General features: G+C 39.6%; 1 protein-coding gene across 2 annotated transcripts in view; it reads right to left on the reverse strand.

Moving 5' to 3' along the window:
* MCTP2 (multiple C2 and transmembrane domain containing 2) overlaps window positions 1-18,657 on the reverse strand; it is a 251,723-nt gene that overhangs the window by 181,586 nt on the left and 51,480 nt on the right. For both annotated transcript variants that reach the window (XM_059056947.2, XM_067029545.1), the window contains exon 2: window positions 16,089-16,614. In XM_059056947.2, the coding sequence (XP_058912930.1) occupies window positions 16,089-16,556 (468 nt within the window). In that variant the 5' untranslated portion in view covers window positions 16,557-16,614. The remainder of the gene's footprint in view (window positions 1-16,088; window positions 16,615-18,657) is intronic.

The raw sequence follows: 18,657 nt of genomic DNA on the forward strand, positions 1-18,657 counted from the left end.
ATATATTGATACATTACATATTTAGTTAATTACTTAACACACATCTATTTCTAAGAATGTGAATACTCAGGAAGAGCATACTCACAGACACAAATACCTACAGGGGAAAGGAAGCAGCAAAAGGAGCAAAGGGGATCAGATGGCTAGACAGACCATTAAGCGATGCTTGGATACAGGGATAGAAGTAAAACAACTCACATGACAATCAGAGGTCAAAATGAGAATGCCTGTTCAGAAAAATTCGGGTCTGCCAAATGGCTGAGATTACTCATATTCAAATTTTTTTAATACATCTTTATTGGAGTATAATTGTTTCACAATGCTGTGTTAGTTTCTGTTACACAACAATGTGAATCAGCCATATGCTTACATATATCCCCATATCCCCTTCCTCTTGAGCCTCCCTCCCACCCTCCCTATCCCACCCCTCTAGGTGGTCACAAAGCACCGAGCTGATCTCCCTGTGCTATGCAGCTGCTTCCCATCAGCTATCTATTTTACATTTGGTAGTGTATATATGTCAGTGCTACTCTCACTTTGCCGCAGCTTCCACCTCCCCCACCGTGTCCTCAAGTCCATTCTCTATGTCTGCGTCTTTATTCCTGTCTTGCCCCTAGGTTCATCAGAACCATTGTTTATACATTCCACATATATGTATTAGCATACAGTATTTGTTATTCTCTCTCTGACTTACTTCACTCTCTATGACAGTATCTAGGTCCATCCACCTCACTACAAATAACTCAATTTCGTTTCTTTTTATGGTTGAGTAATATTCCATTGTATATATGTGCCACATCTTCTTTATCTATTCATCTGTTGATGGATAGGTTGCTTCCTAGGTTTCTTCCTTAGGTTGCTTCCATGTCCTGGCTATTGTAAATAGTGCTGCAATAAACATTGTGCTACATGTCTCTTTTTGAATTATGGTTTTCTCAGGGTATATGCCCAGTAGAGGGATTGCTGGGTCATATGGTAGTTCTATTTTTAGTTTTTTAAGGAACCTCCATACTTTTCTCCATAGTGGCTATATCAATTTACATTCCCACAACAGTGCAAGAGGGTTCCCTTTTCACCACACCCTTTCCAGCATTTATTGTTTCCAGATTTTCTGATAATGGTCATTCTGACCAGTGTGAGGTGATACCTCGTAGTTTTCATTTGTATTTCTCTAATAATTAGTGATGTTGAGCATCTTCTCATGTGCCTCTTGCCAACCTGTATGTCTTCTTTGGTGAAATGTCTATTTAGGTCTTCTGACCATTTTTTAATTGGGTTGTTTTTTTGATATTGAGCTCCATGAGCTGTTTGTATATTTTGGAGATTAATCCTTTGTCAGTTGTTTCATTTGCAAATATTTTCTCCCATTCTGAGGGTTGTCCTTTTGTCTTGTTTATGGTTTCCTTAGCTGTGCAAAAGCTTTTAAGTTTAATTAGCTCCCATTTGTTTATTTTTGTTCTTATTTTCATTTCTCTAGGAGGTGGGTCAAAAAAGATCTTGCTGTGGTTTATGTCAAAGAGTGTTTTTCCTCTGTTTTCCTCTAAGAGTTTTATTGTGTCTGGACTTACTTTTACATCTTTAATCCATTTTGAGTTTATTTTTGTGTATGGTGCTAGGGAGTGTTCTAATTTCATTCTTTTACATGTAGCTCTCCAGTTTTCCCAGCACCTCTTATTGAAGATGCTGTCTTTTCTCCATTGTATGTTCTTGCTTCCTTTGTTGTAAATTAGGAGTCCATATGTGCGTGGGTTTATCTCTGGGCATTCTACCCTATCTCATTTAACTATATTTCTGTTTTTGTGCCAGTACTATACTGTATTGATTACTGTAGCACTGTAGTATAGTTTGAAGTCAGGGAGACTGATTCCTCTAGCTCCATTTCTCTTTCTCAAGATTGCTTTGGCTATTTGGGGTCTTTTTTGTTTCTGTACGAATTATAAAATTTTTTGTTCTAATACTGTGAAGAATGCCATTGGTAGTTTGATAGGGAATGCACTGAACCAGTAGATTGCTTTGGGTAGTATACTTATTGTCACAATATTGATTCTTCCAATCCAACAGCATTGTATACTTCTCTGTGTTTGTCATCTTTGATTTCTTTCATCAGTGATTTACAGTTTTCTGAGTACAAGTCTTTTGTCTCCTTAGGTAGGTTTATTCCTAGATATTTTATCCCTTTTGTTGCAATGGTAAATGGGATTGTTTACTTAATTTCTCCTTCTGATTTTTCGTTGTTAGTGTATAGGAATGCAAGAGATTTCTGTGCGTTAATTTTGTAACCTCCAACTTTACCAAATTCATTGATTAGTTCTAGCAGTTTTCTGATAGCATCTTTAGGATTTTCTATGTATAGTATCATGTCATCTGCAAACACTGACAGTTTTACTTCTTCTTTTCTGATTTGTATTCCTTTTCTTTCTTTTTCTTCTCTGACTGCCTTGCCTAGTTCTTCCAAAACTATGTTGAATACGAGTGGTGAGAGTGAACATCCTTGTCTTGTTCCTGATCTTAGCGGACATGCTTTCAGTTTTTCACCATTGAGTATGATGTTTGCTGTGGGTTTGTCATATATGCCCTTTATTATGTTAAAGTAGGTTCCCTCTATGCCCATTTTCTGGAGAGTTTTTATCATAAATGGGTGTTGGATTTTGTCAAAAGCTATTTCTGCACGTATTGAGATGATCATATGGTTTTATTACTTAATTTGTTAATATGGTGTATCACATTGATTGCTTTGCATATACTGAAGAATCCTGGCACCCCTGCAATAAATCCCACTAGATCTTTGTGTATGATCCTTTTAATATGTTGTTGGATTCTGTTTGCTAGTATTTTGTTGAGGATTTCTACATCTATGCTCATCAGTGTTACTGGTCTATAATTTTCTTTTTTTGTGATACCTTTCCCTGGTTTTAGTATCAGGGTGATGGTGGCTTCATATAATGAATTTGGGAATGTTTCTCCCTCTGAAATTTTTTGGAAGAGTTTGAGAAGGATTGGTGTTAGCTCTTCTCTAAATATTTGATAGAATTCATCTGTGAAGCCATCTGGTCCTGGATTTTTCTTTGCTGGAAGATTTTAAATTACAGTTTCAATTTCATTACTTGTGGTTGGTCTGTTTATATTTTCTAATTCTTCCTGGTTCCATCTTGGAAAATTGTAACTTTCTAAGAATTTGTCCATTTCTTCGTGGTTGTCCATTTTATTGGCATATAGTTGTTTGTAGTAGTCTCTTATAATCCTTTGTATTTCTGTGTGCCAGTTGTGTTTGCTCCTTTTTCATTTCTAATTTTATTGATTTGCATCCTCTCCCTTTTTTTCTTTGATGGGTCTGGCTAAGGGTTTATCAATTTTGTTTATCTTCTCAAAGAACCAGCTTTTAGTTGTATTGATCTTTGCTACTGTTTCCTACATTTCTTTTCCATTTATTTCTGATCTGATCTTTATGATTTGTTTCCTTCTACTGACTTTGGGGTTTTTTTGTTCTTTCTCTAGTTGCTTTAGGTGTCATGTTAGATTGTTCATTTGAGATTTTTCTTGTTTCTTGACGTGAGATTGAATTCCTATAAACTTCCCTTTTATAACTGCTTTTGCTGTGTTCCATAGGTTTGGGGTTGTTATGTTTTCATTGTCATTTGTTTCTATTTATTTTTTAATTTCTTCTTTGATTTCTTCAGTTATCTCTAGGTTATTTAGTAGCACACTCTTTAGCCTCCATGTATTTGTGTTTTTTACAGTTTTCTTTTCCTGTAATTGATTTCCACTGTGGTCCAAAAAGATGCTTGATATGATTTCAATTTTCTAAATTTTCTGAGGCTTGAGTTGTGACCCAAGATATGATCTATCCTGGATAATGTTCCATGAGCACTTGAGAAAAATGTGTATTATGTTGTTTTTGGATGGAATGTCCTACAAATATCAATTAAGTCCATCTTGTTTAATGTATCATTTAAAGCTTGTGTTTCCTTATTTATTTTCATTTTGCATGATCTGTCCATTGGTGAAAGTGGGGTGTTAAAGTCCCCTACTATTATTGTGTTACTGTCAATTTTCCCTTTTATGGCTGTTAGTATTTGCCTTATGTATTGAGGTGCTCCTATGTTGGGTGCATAAATATTTACAATTGTTATATCTTCTTCTTGGATCGATCCCTTGATCATCATGTAGTGTCCTTCTTTGTCTCTTATAATAATCTTTATTTTAAAGTCTATTTTGTCTGATATGAGAATTGCTACTCCAGCTTTCTTTTGATTTCCATTTGCATGGAATATCTTTTTCCATCCCCTTACTTTCAGTCTGTATGTGTCCCTAGGTCTGAAGTGGGTCTCTTGTAGACAGCGTATATATGGGTCTTGTTTTTGTATCCATTCAGCCAGTCTGTGTCTTTTGGTGGGAGCATTTAATCCATTTACATTCAAAGTTATTATTGATATGTATGTTCCTATTACCATTTTCTTAATTGTTTTGGGTTTGTTTTTGGTGTTCATTTTCTTTTCTTGTGTTTCTCACCTAGAGAAGTTTCTTTAGCATTTGTTGTAAAGCTGGTTTGGTGGTGCTGAATTCTCTTAGCTTTTGCTTACCGGAAAAGCTTTTGATTTCTCCATCGAATCTGCATGAGATACTTGTTGGGTAGAGTAATCTTGGTTGTACGTTTTGCTCTTTCCTCAGTTTAAGTATATCCTGACACTCCCTTCTGACCTGCAGAGTTTCTGCTGAAAACTCAGCTGATAACTTTATGGGGATAACTTTGTATGTTATCTTTTGTTTCTCTCCTGCTGCTTTTAATATTTTTTTCTTTGAATTTAATTTTTGTTAGTTTGATTAATATGTGTCTTGGTGTGTTTCTCCTAGGGTTTATCCTGTATGGGACTCTCTGTACTTCCTGGACTTGGGTGACAATTTCCTTTCCCATGTCGGGGAAGTTTTACACTATAATCTCTTCAAATATTTTCTCAGACCCTTTCTTTTTCTCTTCTTCTTCTGGGATCCTATAATTTGAATGTTGGTGCGTTTAGTGTTGTCCCAGAGTTCTCTGAGATTGTCTTCAATTCTTTTCCTTCTTTTTTCTTCATTCTGCTTCTTGGCAGTTATTTCCACCATTTTGTCTTCCAGCTCATTTATTCGTTCTTCTGCCTCAGTTATTCTGTTATTGATTCCTTCTAGTGTATTTTTCATTTCAGTTATTGTGTTGTTCATCTCTGTTTGTTTGTTCTCTAGTTCTTCTAGATCTTTATTAAACATTTCTTGTATTTTCTCAATCGTTGCCTCCATTCTATTTCTAAGATTCTGGATCATCTTTACTATCATTACTCTGAATTATTTTTCAGGTAGATTGCCTATTTCCTCTTCATTTATTTGTTCTTGTAGGTTTTTACCTTGCTCCTTCATTTGTGACATATTTTTTTGCTGTCTTATTTTTTTGTTTGTTTTTTGATGGGTGGGATTGTGTTCCTGTCTTACTGGGTGTTTGGCCTAAGGCTTCCAACACTGGAGCTTATAGGTTGTTGGGTAGAGCTGGTTCTTGGTGCCAAGATGATGACCTCTGGGAGACCTCACTCTGATGAATATTCCCTGGGGTCTGAGGTTCTCTGTTAGACCAGTGGTTCAGATTTGGAGCTCTCACCGCACAAGCTTCGGCCCAACCCCTGCCTCGTGAACCAATTCTGTAAGCTGTGTGGGGTGGCAAAAAAAAAAAGAGAGAGAGAGAGAATAGGAGAACAATAACAAAGAGTAAAAACTAAAATCAGACTAGGAAACTAACAGGTATGTTAAAGAGAGTGTAAAAATAAAAATATAGATGAAACAACCAGAAGGGAAAACAGAACCACAATAGTAAAATAGAGGAGAAGAAAAAAAACAGGGAAAAAAAAAGGCGGAAAAGGTCTTGGCGAGGAAGGTAGGGCCTAGGCAGAGGCAGGGTTTGGGCAGCCAGTGGGGCCTATGTTTAAGACCCACAGGATTGGAAAAGGCCATGGGGGGGTGTGAGGGCTGGGGCTTAGGCTCAACGGAACAGAAGGGGCCCCAGCCTCTGGTCTCATAGGGTGGGGGACCCCGCCTGGGAGCCCAGCAGTCTTCCAGGGCCTGAGTGGGTAGGGCAAACGCTCTCCACTCCTCTCCCGCTCCTCTGGTCCTAGAAGGTCCCTCCTGCCTGCCTTTCCTGTTCTCCCCCAGCCTCCCTCCTATGCCCACAGGACCAACACAGCCTGGAGGGGGCCTCTGAGGGCACAGGACTCGGCCCAAGAGCCAGGTAGACTTTCCAGGCCTATCAGGCAAGTGAAATGCTCAGTGCACTCCCCACTGATCCGAGCCCCCAAGGACCCCCCAAGGGTCCATCCAAGTATGGGAACCCCTCCCCCCTCTCAGTCACACCTCAGGGGCGCCAGTACTGTTTATCTTCCACTTCTCCTCCCCCCTCAGTCCCCCCATGTCCGACTGGTTCCCCTGGGGGTTCCGCCCGTCTCCATGGGCATCAAGGTCCCGCACCAGCATCTGGCAGGCACCCCAGTTGTGGGGAGACATGAACTCCACGTCTTCCCATGCCACCATGTTGACTCTGCCCTCCATATTCAATTTTTATACAACTTTTTAGGAGGTTATTGATCTTACAATCAAGGTATACACATTTATTTTTCCCCACCCCCAAGATTATTCACTTAAAGTGATTACCCTGGAATACTATCTAATATACAAAATATAAGTCAGGTGTGTGTATGTGCAAGTGTGTGTATACACATATTCACTACCTATCCACCAGCAAAGTAAAGCCCAACACTTGTTTCTATAAAGTTTGAACTTTCAAACCCAGCCCCACCTATTCATTTATAGATTGCCTATGTACATATCTATATATATTTCTATGGCTAATTTCATGTTACAACACCAGAGTTGAGTAGTTACCACAGAGAGAGATCTATGGCTCACAAAGCTGGACCTATTCATTACTGGGTCCTTTACAGAAAATGTTTTCAACCTTGGTATAATGAACTTTTCTTACCATATTCAGTAATATTTGCTTACTGACCTTCCATAATTGTTTTCATTACTATTAGCAGTAGATACTTTAAAAGATCAACAGTACCCCCTCTACTTTGCTTAGTAGTTCATAAGTGACAAACACACACTCCTATTAACTTCTTATAAGGAGGCTATGCGCTGTCATTAGTAATTTACAATGTACAAATCGGGAGCCAAAGCGAAGCGGCTAGATGGTTGCCAAAGAGAAGCAAGAGAATTAGCCCTTCATCTGAGTCCTGGGTATCCACTCTTCACTGAACCACAACTGTGCCCAAAACCAGAAGAATGCAAAAGCAGAACACCTCATCTGACATACAGGCAGGCAGCTCTGCACAGTAGTAGACAAAGCTCTGGAGTCGCAAAGACCTGGATTTGAATTCCACTTCTGCTACTTCTTGGCTCTGTGTCCTTGAAAATTTTACTTACTTAAAGTTTAGAGATGGGAGCATCTCTAAAAGGGGCAAAAAAAAACTCCTTGTAAGTTATCAGGAGAAAAATTCATTCATTCAAAGATATCTACTGAGTACCTTCTCTGGGTCCAACACTGCACAAAGCTCTTTGTATAAAGAGTGAGCCCAATAGATGTGGTCCGATGAGATGACATTTACATTGAACTCTGTAGAGTTTCTTACAAATAACCTCTCAGAGTGCTACTGGATTGGTGTTGCCACTCTATTATTTTTCTTATTTTGAGGACAGTGTATGTGTTTGGGAAGCCTGGAGAAAACAACTCAATGAAAGTGGTCAGCTAACCAAGTCCCCCCCTTCATTCTGACCATCCCTTCCTCACTGACACTGTTATGATGACAGATAGACAATCAAGGTATAACGTATCTTGGGACAGTGCTGTCTTCCCCTCTCCACACAGCTTATCAACCTGTGCCCACTTCCTTCACGGTTCCGATCCGAGGCAAACCCACTTATTGCTATCGCTGGTTTTCACAGCAGGTGCAGCAAGCACCACTATATGCTATTGATTCTTACTGCCCTGCCTGTGAGCAACATGGCACCAAGCCCATAGCGTTCCTTTGCATCTGCTCATCCAGCGCCCTGGGTAGTTGTTATGGTAGCAGAGTTGCCTGGCAGGATGGGAAAGCTCATGTGATACATCCTAAGAAGTAACTCTGACACCCCCTACCGTCCTCTCCAGTCACACTGCTTTCCTGCCCTTCCTGACAAATACCAGGCACACTCCGGCCTTCCTGGAACCTGCATGCTGGCTGTTCTCTCCTTTAGAAATGCTTTGTCTCCAGATAGGCCCATGACTTGCTTCCTTGCCTCCTCTAGGACTTTGTGTAAATGTTATCTTCTCAGAAGAGATATTTCCTGACCACTGTGTTCAAAATGGTCACACCTCCACCCGAGCACTCCTCTGCTTTATTTTCCTCCATTAAATCTATCACTTTCTGAATATATCTGTAGCCTGCCACCATCTAGAACAGGATCTCCATGAGGAAATACCCTGTTATCTGTTTTGTTGACTGCTGTGTTCCCAGTGCCTCAGAGCAGGATCCACGTAGTAGGTATGGGAAGGAGGGATGGAAAAAGAAAAAAGGGGCCAATCCCCTGAAGCACCCTGGGACATGGTTTACATATTTGTCTCACTGACCCCATTTATGTTGAGCAATGATTTCTGAGATAAAACAAAAATAGTAAAGAACACGTAATTGAAGTATAGAGAAATTGATGCACTTGTTTAATTCTGCAAGTCGTAGGTCATTTCCTCTCCTCTCTGGTTTGTTATTTTGCTTCTCTGTGGTCACTAAACTGAAGCTCTGTGGTTGTCAAGCAGAGTTTCTGGAACTATCCCAACAGGGTACTTCTCTAAACCACTCAACTCATCCACTTAAACTTGCACCAAAGCGAGCTGTTTAAAACTCCTAGGGAAGGATGTACCCCATTGTGAGATTACACGGATGGTGCGGCAGGGATGGTAATAATCCTTCCATTCAGGATTACTGGCTATAGACCATGATAATAAGCCAATCCATCACCATAATTATCCCTGCATTTAAAAGGGCATAGTGGACAAAGAAAAACATATAACTTCCCTTGATGATCAACATTTTTTAGACTACTAGCTCTGAGTTCTCCCAACTTGCAGCTATGCATTTCTCTAAAGCCCTAGTATACACAGTTTTATGCACAGGCTTTGGATTCAAACAGTACTGGATTTAGATCCTGGTTCTGACACTTACTAGCTGGATAATATTAGGCAAGTCATTCAATCTCCTTGGCCCTCGATTTCATGCTGAAAAGGTAAGGATAAAAATAATAACGGTAATAAATACAACCATAATCATAGCAGTGAGTCCTTGTTAGGCACTTGTGACTGCCATGTACTGGGCTAAGAGCATTCTATTTTGCTAGCATCATGAACAGCAACCGTAACTACTCGGATTTACTCCCCAACCACTTGAGTCTTAACCTCAAAACACATCCTCTTCAGGCCTTTCCAACCACATACTCAGAGCAATCACTCCCCTCTCACCTCAACCGGTTGGTTATCTAGCACTGTCTAGAGATCGCCTCGTAGTGTTGGTCAGTTTCCAGTACCTCATCTAAATCTCAATTCCATCATCAACACTGGAGATGAGAACCAGAGGGGACTCTGTATTCTCTAAACACTTAACTGATTTTTCCAAGGCATGAGAAAGTATCTTGCAAAATAACTACTGGGGGGGAGTGCTGACAGGAGAAGGAAAAAAACAATAGCAGGATAAGAAGAACAGAAGGAAAAATAAGCTACTTTCCCTCTGAGTCTCCTTAATTTTAGTTTCTTCATATTGAATCTGACATTTGAGAACTCCTTAAGAACTCACCTACCCACTCAGGGCCTCCATATATCACCACCTTCCCCAACCAAACTGAATTTCTTATGGCCCCACAGCACCTAGCAGTCAAATTCAGACACAAAGTGAGTCAATATATTTTACATAAGCAAGGTTTGCAGAAAGGCTGGGAGAAGAAGAAGACAGTTTCCAGTCTGACAAGAGAGGCTGACTTCTACACAACTAACTGAATACAAGGTGGTGGTGGTGTTTGGCAGTAGGGTGAGATGCCCTAACCGCCTCCTAAGCCTCAAGTCTTGGTGATGAGACCAATGGAAATGAAATGGTAAGACTACATTTCATCCATCAGAAGTGGGACATACACAGCCACCTACTGGAGACAATCTGGTTGTCAGGCAACCGTGATAGGCTATCAGCCTGAGTAAAAGTGATAACATACAACTATGGTAATAGTTGTTAATAAAATAACGTGTCAATCACAAAAAGGGAGAGGTCCTGCAAGGAAGCTTAGGTAAAAGTTTAGACCTGCCCATTTGAACCCTATGGAGGGAAGAGGAAGCCTATTCCACAGGACTTTAAGAATCTCGGCTTCATTGGCAAAGCAGGTTGGCATGTGGAGATGGATGCAGTGGGTCCTAGCAAACAAACTGTAAGTGTGTCAAGTTCTCATCTACAGCTCAATCCCTCCTGTGAAATGGACAGCACATCAGATGCCATTTCAGTGTAGAACCTACCTGTTGTCCGTGCAGTGATTCATAGAACAATCTCCTGACTCTATATGACTTCTCATGTAGACTGACTTCAGGGAGTTAATACACCTAACATGGATTTTTCAAGTATTTCCAGGCCCTGAAATAATTCTTTTTCCTAGCAAGTTAATGAAGTAGGTGTTGATTATGATCTGGCTTCCAAAGTAACTTGACAGCATTGAAACAATGAGCTATTAATGTCAAAATGAGCAGTAGAGTCTATATAGTATTTAATTCTCACTAAAAATTAGTTGTGATTGTCATTTGCAGCTTAGCCCCATGATCATTTGTTTATCATGAGTTGGTCCTCAAAGCCAGGGGGCCACTGGAGAGTTAATACAGGTCTTGGAGCTTGTGACCTTCTTAGGGTCTTATCCAATGACACTCTTGCCCAGCACCAATATGCCTTCACATCTCGACCTCCTCTACCTGTTCTAATCCCTTTCTCTCTACAGACTTCAACAGAAAGCAGGATGAGGTCAGTGCTCAGCAACAGTAAAAGTAGCAATGCTTGCAAATGAAGGCAGGAGGGTCATATTGATTGTAGAGTTGGGAAAAGCACCACAGAGAAGGAAGATTTCATCTGGGCCTTGAAAGATGAGAGGAGTGAAGAAAAAAAAGGAGGAGAAGATGTAAGATGTAACATGGATAAATGAAAATTTCATAGAACATTAAAAGTAAAGGAAGTAAAACAGTCCAGCATGACTCAGTTTTTTTTTCCTCTTGAGCAAATAGGTGAATAATGGCAATGTTGCCAAGAAACGATGGTCTGTATTTGGGGGGAACTCCAGGTAGACAGTGAATTCTGTCATGAGACAAGGGTTCTGTGGGGTATCAAGTGCAGTATGAATCCAGGGCTCAAGAAAGAGTCTGGAGACATGGAAGCAACCTAAATGTCCATCGACAGATGAATGGATAAAGAAGATCTGGTACATATATACAATGGAATATTACTCAGCCATAAAAAGGAATGAAATTGGGTCATTTGTAAAGATGTGGATGGATGTACAGAGTATCATACAGAGTGAAGTAAGCCAGAAAGAGGAAAACAAATATCATATATTAACTCATACATGTGGAATCTATAAAAATGGTATAGATAATCTTACTTGCAAAGCAGAAGTAGAGACACAGACACAAATCAAATGTATGGATACCAAGGGGGAAGTGGTGGTGGGATAAATTGGGAGATTGGGACTGACATATACACACTACTATATATAAAATAGACAACTAATGAGAACCTACTGTATAGTACAGGGAACTCTACTTAATGGGTGACCTAAATGGGAAGGAAATGCAAAAAAGAGGTGCTATATGTATACATACAGCTGATTCATTTTGATATACAGTAGAAACTAACACAACATTGTAAAGCAAATATACTCCAATAAAAATTAATTTTTAAAAAAGAGAGAGAGTGAGTCTAGAGAGCCCCTTCTACCAGTGTGTCGTTTATTCTAAACCTACCTCCTCCCGTTTTGATTTTATGGCTGGTTGGAGCACCTGCACTGACTACTCCAGTCTCCACCTGACCTCTACATTCGCACATCCATTATTCCTCTTCCCTCACACTTAAATTTCTTCTTTGCCTCAAATTCTTTCCCCCATAACTGTCAGCTAACACTTCCTTTCCTTTGCTGACACTGGCAGGACTAGAAAGTAACTGCAGGACATTCAGGCAATACTGCTGAAGCTCAACCTGGCACCAAGACGGCATCGAGCACTAAAACGTGAGACAAACCCCCATGGGTGCCTGAGACCACAGATGTTCCATCTCTCACCCCTTCTGGAAAGCTCCACACGAAATAAGTTACACCAAGGATACTGGCAAACATCCTATTAACCTCGTTGTCCACTGGGCTTGTCACACACCAATCCCTACCTTCTTCCTTATTTCCTCCCCCATTTCATGAAAGCCGTAGAACTCTGTTCTTCATTAGGAAGAAACAGATAAACCAGATCTGATTAAGGACTAACCAACTCCAGAACTCACAGATGACAGGAATTCAGCAGGACTTCCATTCATTTTATTTTTTTAAATAATTTTTATTGGAGTATAGTTGCTTTACCATGTTGTGTTAGTTTCTCCTATACCACAAAGTGAATCAGCTATATGTATATATATATCCCTCTTTTTTTGGATTTCCTTCCCATTTAGGTCACCGCAGAGCACTGAGTAGAGTTCCCTGTGTATATTTTATACATAGTAGTGTATATATGTCAGTCCCAATCTCCCAATTCATCCCACCCCCTTCCCCCCTTGGTATCCATATGTTTGTTCTCTGCATCTATGTCTCTATTTCTGCTTTGCAAATAAGTTCATCTGTACCATTTTTCTAGATTCCACATATGTGATATTATATGATATTTGTTTTTCACTTTCTGACTTACTGCATTCTGTATGACAATCTCTAGGTCCATCCATGTCTCTGCAAATGGCAGGAAAAACTACCATGTGACCCAGCAATCCCACTACTGGGTATACACCCAGAGAAAACCAAAATTCAAAAAGATACATGCACCCCAATGTTCACTGCAGCACTATTTACAATAGTCAGGTCATGGAAGCAACCTAAATGTCCATAAACAGAGGAATGGATAAAGAAGATGTGGTACATATGTACAATGGAATATTACTCAGCCATAAAAAGGAACGAAACTGTGCTATTTGCAGAGACGGAAGGATTTCCATTCATTTTGAAAATACATAAAGAACAGACTTGTGGTTGCCAAGGGGGAGGGGTTTGGGGAGGGAAGAGGTGGGAGGTTGGGGTTAGCATATGTAAGCTTTTATATAGAGAATGGATAAAAAACAAGGTCCTACTGTACAGTACAGAGAACTATATTCAATATCCTATGACAAACTATAATTGAAAAGAATATTTTAAAAAAGAATGTGTATATATACATATATATGTATAACTGAATCACTTTGCTGCACAGCAGAAATTAACGCAACACTGAAAATCAACTATACTTCAATAAAAATTTTTTTTAATTCATAGATAATAAATTCAGATTTTAAATGAGTATTCAACTTGGGGTCTACACCTGTCTAAATCTCTCTATATCTTCAGTCAATATATAAAAAGAGTTCCTTGATGGTATGATGAGTTTTTTCCAACAAACCAAAAAAATGCTGACTTTAAATCATAAACTGAAGAGAAGTCAAAGAGAAGACACTAAGAAAAGCCCTATGAATGCACACACTGCCATCATTGATTTCTCTATTAAAGAAATATTGATGGAGCACATACCATGGGCCAGGCACAGAGTGGGGTCCTGAGCAAAGACAAGTTAGACAAGACTTCCCCAGTCGCACCACCCCAAAATTAACATAGCCTAGTGCAAAAGAGAAGCAAGGGAGGGGCTAACTTCTGTGCCAAGTGATGAACTGGATCCTCAGGTAGTGAGAGCAGCCCACCCAATACAGGAGGAGGAGGAGGAACGGGGGGGGCAAAGGGGGAGCAGTGGGTAGGTGAGATAGTGCACCTGACCACAAGTGATCCTACGGGTCTGATGAGCTGCAGCCCTGTCTCTCCATCCTCTGCAAACAGCTCACCAAGCAGATAAATGGCAATGAGGGGTCACAGGAGGAAGACTCAGTCTCAGTCTAGGTCAATTATTTTTAGGGCAGGAGAAGAGAAGCAGAAGATTCTCTTTCAAGAAGAAGTTTTTAGTTGTTGTTGTTTGTTTGTTTGTTTGTTTAATGGCTGAGTTAAATCAAACTACCCAGAATAACCTAAAGGACTGTACATTCCAGGCTCCTCTGCATTTAGCTGGAGAAGAGAAATAACCACTACCACCCATCTGCAAACTATCCATCTGCCATCACATCACTGACAGCCGTCAGCACAGCCCACAGCCACTGCAGATACACGTCATGTCAGAAAGCCCTCCAGCCTTCATTCAAGGCAGAGCAGAATGCCCACCACCCTCGACCAACCCCACCCACACTTCAGGCCTGTTTGTCATATTTCCTCACCTATCAAATCCTACTTATCCTCTGTGCCAACCTGAACACTGCCTCACACATGACAAGCCCTTGGGTCCCCACATATGATCTCCTCCAACCACTGAACTGTCAGGAGAAAGGCTTGAATGTTTTGCACAGACAGCCAGCCCCAGTATCTGTTTGCCTCTTCTGCTACAATTAATGCTATGTCCTAATAGATCACAACTTGAAGGCAGGGTCACATAGGCATTAAATATTTTTAGTCAGCAAAATAGTTTAACAGCTAACTTTTAAAACAGCTTACTCTAATTTGAGTTTGTTAGCCTATCAAGGCCAAGAAGCCCACCTATTTTTTTTCTGGTCAGTTAATAAGTAACAAGAAAATAAAGATTAACATTAGTATACAATTTAACATCTTACCCCCTTCATACTAAACTATGAATTAGGAACTATGTTTAAAAATTCACTTAATTTATATTTTGATTAGTGGAAAATATTTCAAATTTACAAATAACAGTAAACATCATAAAAAATTGTTACGAAAAGGATTTCATAAATGTTAATGGTTATGAAACATAGTTAAGTCATTTAATGGTTAATGGTGTCTTAACATAGTAATGCTTCCAAAAGAATATGGTCTTCAAATATCCACAATCCCACTTCCCAGTGAAATCTAAATGTATGGCATAATTAAGAGGCTTTGGTTCTAAAAATAAAATCAAAAATTCTAGTGGAATAACCAGTTTTCTCCATAACTATAACACTAACTTAGAATATAAAAAAATTAAGCCATTGTCTCAACACTGAAACCTACTTCCAGTGCCATGAATGTAAGATTTTTTAAAAAACTGATTAAACTGATTCTCCTTATAGTTATAGTTGTTCATCTGATGATTATGTTTAAATTAAATTCATCCTAGAAATATAATATTTGTCACATAATTATATTTGGTTATTTTTACCTTATAAAAATACTAAAGCTTTATAAAAATCACTGAATTGATAAGAATTTGTTTCCTTTAATATTTGGTTTTCTCTTCATTTTTAGAGGAAGCAAGTGAAGTTGCCCACAGGTAAGTGTGCACACATGTGCACAGGAGCAGACACTCACGCAGGTACGTACTTGTGAAGGAGAAGAGAGTTCCAACTCTCTGGCAGTCAAAAGGAGACACATATTCTTACATTTCTTAGGAATGTGAATATGCGTTTTTGTCTGTGGGTAGTGGAGACAGAGAGATAGAAACAGATCCACATTTCAGCAAAAGGTAAAGTTATGCTCTTGATGCCTTTGCCAGGAGATGGAAAAAAGAAAACTCATCCAATAGGGCTTTAAATGCCTTAAAGTATTCTAGGAAGGTTATTTGTAATATTTTTAAAATACATAGAGGTCAACCCCAAACAAATGGGAACACTGGGTGCAATCAATATTACCTTCATTTAAATTCTTATAAACGACATCCTCTCCATGCAAGCTAACCACAAAAATAAATCCTAACCAAATTTTTCAAGGGCACTTAATACACTTTTAAAAAAAGAAAAAAAGACAAACAGGAAAGTGCCCAGCCCTGGTCTCACCTCTGGTCCTTCCGGTGCATCCTCTCCAAGGGGAGTTTTCTGGAGCACATCAAAGATGCCACTGCTGGAAGCCCTCCTGTCCTCAGCAGGAGAGGCATAGGTCTCCTGGGAGTCTGTTTCCACTACATGGAAGTGGCCTGCTTCTTCCTGGCTCCAATCCAAATCTTCTTCAGACTGTTTCAAAGAGCTACTGCTACTTTTAGGAATGATCCCTGCCGTCGACAGGCTGCTAGGCACCGAGGTGTAGGACGACTGGGGCTGAGAGTAAGGCCGCCCCTCTGGGGCCAAGGCCTCAGCCTCCAGGAGGTCAGGGACAGAGAGGCTGAGGCGGCGGTCCAGACAATGCGTGGCCCGTAAGTCCAGGAGTTTGTCTGAGTTCTTTTTCACCTTCCTCTTGCTCAGGTTGATTAACAAAGGCCTGGTCCGCTGTTTTAAAGAGCCCCAGACAGAAGGTTTATCCAGATCCATGGCTGCATGAAGACCCAGGAAGTCACTCTGGGAAAGAGTGCGTCTCTACAGGCCCTTCCTAGGAAACAGAAGACAAGAAAAAACATGAAGCTACTCTGTGCTGTCAGGGCACATCAAAGTGGAAAACATGACTCAAGAATCTCACCCTTCCCATTAAGTGATCAAGATCGAAACATTTGATTGGTAACATCTACAAATATCAGGAAGAGCATTCTTACGGCACTGAATTTTTAAGATCTTTTTATCAGAGTAGTTACAGAAAAGTTAAAGCAATGAATGCATGAAACTATAAGGTTGACACAAAAAATGTGACATTAAAAGACTGTTTTCTGGGCTTCCCTGGTGGCGCAGTGGTTGAGAGTCTGCCTGCCAATGCAGGGGACAGGGGTTCGTGCCCCGGTCCGGGAAGATCCCACATGCCGTGGAGCTGCTGGGCCCGTGAGCCATGGTCGTTGAGCCTGCGCGTCCGGAGCCTGTGCTCCGCAACGGGAGAGGCCACAACAGTGAGAGGCCTGCGTACCACAAAAAAAACCCAAAGAACAAACCAACAAAAAAAAACAAAAAAAAGACTTTTCTGAGTTTGGCTTTTTTCACTCATTGCACTCCAGGTTCATCTTTGTTGCTGCAAATGACAAAATTTCCTTCTTTTTATGACTAAATAATATCCCACTGTATATGCATATATATATACCACATTTTCTTTATCTATTCATGCTTCAGTGGCCATCTAGGGTTTTTTTTTTCCAAATCTTGGCTACTGTGAATAATGCTGCAGTGAAAAGGGATGCAGATATCTCTTGGAGATACTGATTTCATTTCCTTTGAGTATATACCCAGAAATGGGATAGCTGGTTTAATTCTAGTTTTTTGTTGTTTAAGGAACTTCCATATTGTTTTCCATAATAACTAGACCAATGTATATATCCACCAACAGTGTGTAAGTGTTCCCTATTCGCCACACCCTCGCCAACACTCATCTCTTTCTTTTTTATTTTTAGAATCACCATGTGTTTTTGAAATTTGCTAAGAGAGTAGATCTTAGGTGTTCTCAGCACACACACACGCACATAAAAATGATAAGTATATGAGGTGATGGAGATAGTAATAAATTTGATTGTGGTGCTCATTTTGTAATGTATATTAAATTGACCACTGTATACCTTAAATATATGCAATTTTTATTTGTCAATTATACCTTAATAAACCTTGGAAAAAAACAAGAATAAAAATAAAAAGTAAATAAGAAAGCTTCTTTCTTATCTCCTCTCAAGAGAAAGCAGAGCAAAAGGCATTTACTAGAAAAATAACAGCATCTTTTAACCAGTATGTTCAAGGGAGTCCCTTTCTATGTGTCTAAACCCAGAGTCAGCAAACAATTTTTGTACAAGGCCAGTTAGTAAATATTGTAGACTTTGAGGGTGAGATGGGTCAGGCTACTCAACTCTATTGTTGTGACACCAAAGGAGACATAGATAATACCAAAATGAAAGTGTACCTGTGTTCCAATAAAACTTTATTTATAAAAACGAGCAGCAGACTGTAGTTTGTCAATCCTGCTTTAAGCTTATCATCTTCCTTTCTAGAGTTAAGTGTGCACTTTGAAAGACAAACAACTGCTCATATCAACTAGGATTCCATCTAGTATCTTTAAAATTTATATTAAAATAAGAGTGAGAGGTCTGCCCTAATCCAGTGTACCAGATCAGAACTGGCAAAACTTCTACAATGGAAATCTTAAGAAAAGCAACCTTCAGAGCTGCAGCTTGAGAATGAAAGATTTAGAGAAAATGTTTCCCACAAACAGTTGGGTGTGAGTGATAGGAATGCTTCACAGACAAATATGATACATTATGGTGAATGCTATGCAAGAAAGGAAGTAATTTAAGATATAACAAGGCAGACACATTAGGAATCAGATTCAAATCAAATTTGGAGCAATAACACTTATTCTCTGTGTCAAGTACCTCAGAATAAATCTTTCCAATATGAAAAAGTACAGTGTGGTCAAGTCACTCTAATTTGGCCTGTACTCACATTGCCACATTTGGCTGAGGACAAAAAAGACCAAGAGCCATGGCAAAAAGCATTTTCAAAAATCAAG

This window comes from Kogia breviceps, chromosome 3 (assembly GCF_026419965.1).
Source record: "Kogia breviceps isolate mKogBre1 chromosome 3, mKogBre1 haplotype 1, whole genome shotgun sequence".
Taxonomy (NCBI): domain Eukaryota; kingdom Metazoa; phylum Chordata; class Mammalia; order Artiodactyla; family Physeteridae; genus Kogia; species Kogia breviceps.